Raw genomic sequence first — 2,446 nt, forward strand, 5'->3', positions numbered from 1 at the left:
AAGCAGATTTTTAGTGTATTTTTGACAATACGCTTTTCCTTTTTATCAAGTACAATTGTGAATACACAACTTTGACTTGTATCTCTGCATTCTGATATTGCAGCTTTTACTTCTTTTACTTGTACTCTTTTTCACCGTTGAGGAATCGGTACATCTGCTGTTTTTGTCGTGTGACCATTATTGTGTATTATGTGCTATTCTTGGCGTGTGACCATAGTGTATACTGTATGCTATTCTTGGCGTGTGACCATAGTGTATACTGTATGCTATTCTTGGCGTGTGACCATAGTGTATACTGTATGCTATTTTTGGCGTGTGACCATAGTGTATACTGTATGCTATTTTGGGCGCGTGACGTGGCATGCAACTGAGCATAAATGAGGCGTGATAAACTATTTTTGGCTATGTGGAGCTTGTAGATCTGCTATTGCGTGCAACCAAGCGTAAAGGAGGCGTGAGAGATGTTTTCATCCCCATGGGTGTGAAGAGCTCTCTGCACTAAAGCACCATGGGACTTCAAGGGCTGTTTGATGGCAGCGTTGCCCGGGCAACAGATCGGCTCAGTCGGCGTACAAACCTTGTATCTCCATATTTACAGGTTTTTTGCCCTCCCTCTGTAAATGAAGGGCTCATTTCATCATACCAGAGCGTCAAACCAAAGTAGCAAAAATAGTGCTAAAATAGTAAAAAGTTGTCGATCTATCATCTACCATTACATCTTACAGCGTCTCTCACCACATTGTGAGCTCGTGGTTAAGCTAAGGATCTCTTTGGGATTTTATAGATATTAAACCAGTGAAAATTAATTAACAAGACTAAATAATAACTAAATTGGATTCATTGGTACATTCATTGGCTATTATTATTATTTGTGACATACAAGGTTTCCATTTGACAGTGATGAGATATTGTAATACCCTCCACATTCTCTCTCTCTCTCAGCTGTCAGAAGATGCTTTTTGCATCCTCAATGAGCAGAACATCTGAGGAGAGATGAGATTAGATGAGAAGGCGAACATGAAAGACTCTGGAGAGCAATGCTGCTGTGTTAGATTCTGATTCTATTGCACCTGTACTGTACTGTACTGTACTGTACTGTACTGTACTGTACTGTACTGTACTGATTTTCTAGCGGGCCCTGATCCACAAACTGTTGGGAATCATTGATCTAGGCTAGCCTACTACTGAATACTGCTCAATTATTCGACTGCTTAAAATTGGGACACTTTCATTGATGTGGGGAAGGATTCCTGTCAAACTGTAATATAATATGAAAACAAGCATAATGAAATGTTCCTGCTGTCTCATATCTGCTGTATTTGTCTTTGTCTTCCAGAGAGCCAAGACACACGTACAGTAAAGACACACGTACAGTAACGTGAACCATGGGAGGCAAACTGAGCAAGAAGAAGAAGGGTTACAATGTAAACGACGACAAAGACAAAGATGCCAAGGCTGAGGGGGCGTCGGCAGAGGAGAGCGAAGCACCAAAGGAAAACAAGGATGAATCCTCCGCCGCCGCCAACGACTTAACGGAGGCAGAGGCGGTGACAGCCAACGACACGGCGGCCGCCACCAAGGGCGAAGACAAGAAAGACGCTCCCGCCGCCAAGGAGGAGGACAAGAGCGCCACCAAGGAGCCCGAAAAACCAGCCGCCACCGAGCCCAAAGCAGAGGCGCCCAAAGCAGAGGCGCCCAAAGCAGAGGCGCCCAAAGCAGAGGCGCCCAAAGCAGAGGCGCCCAAAGGCCCCGCTGCCGAACCTCCAGCCAAGGTCGAAGAGAAGCCGAAAGAAGCGGCGGCCGCCGCTCCCCCTGCTCCTGCTAAAGAGTCAGCACCGCCCACGGCTGCCGCTGTGGCAGCGCCTGCCGCCAAGGAGCCCGAGACCAAGGCCCCCACTTCTGCGGCGGCGCCCAAGAGCAAAGTCGAGGCCGACGCCAAAAAGACTGAGGCCCCGGCAGCTCCAGTGGCGGCCGCAGCCCCCGAGGCCCCAAAGCCAAAAGAAGCAGCGGCCCCGGCTCCCGCTGCGGCTCCCGCTGCGGCTCCCGCTGCGGCTCCCGCTGCGGCCCCGCCCAAGGATGCAGCTCCACCCTCTAGTTCAACACCAGCAGCCGCACCAGGTGACGCATCAGCGGCGGTCAAAGAGGCCGGCGCCACAGACGCACCAAGCAAGGATCAAACCGTAGCAGTTCAAAATTAATGGACAGCTTCTTTTATCACAGTGGTTCTCAAACATCTTTCATTTCAGGGACCCTCCATAACTCTGAAAGCGTGCAAAGCGGAGCTGAAAGGACGCTTAAGGTGCCTACATGCTACCATGAGACATCAGAACAAAGGTCCTATGGGGCAGTTCATGGCTACCATTGTACCAAATGATGTCAAAAATAAGTTGTTATGGGCGGTCTCAGGACTTTCAGCGGTCACCACGGCACACCTATAGATGTTTTG

General features: G+C 49.0%; 1 protein-coding gene across 1 annotated transcript; it reads left to right on the forward strand.

The window, feature by feature from the left end:
* Positions 1 to 1,385: 1,385 nt before the first annotated feature.
* Positions 1,386 to 2,198, forward strand: basp1 (brain abundant, membrane attached signal protein 1; the record flags this gene model as incomplete). The annotated part of the gene is made up of 1 exon (XM_080778905.1): positions 1,386 to 2,198. One exon carries the CDS (start codon positions 1,386 to 1,388, stop codon positions 2,196 to 2,198), a length of 813 nt encoding a protein of 270 aa, XP_080635031.1.
* Positions 2,199 to 2,446: the final 248 nt, after the last annotated feature.

Source organism: Protomyctophum bolini (genome assembly GCF_963924005.1).
Source record: "Protomyctophum bolini genome assembly, chromosome: 12".
NCBI lineage: Eukaryota > Metazoa > Chordata > Actinopteri > Myctophiformes > Myctophidae > Protomyctophum > Protomyctophum bolini.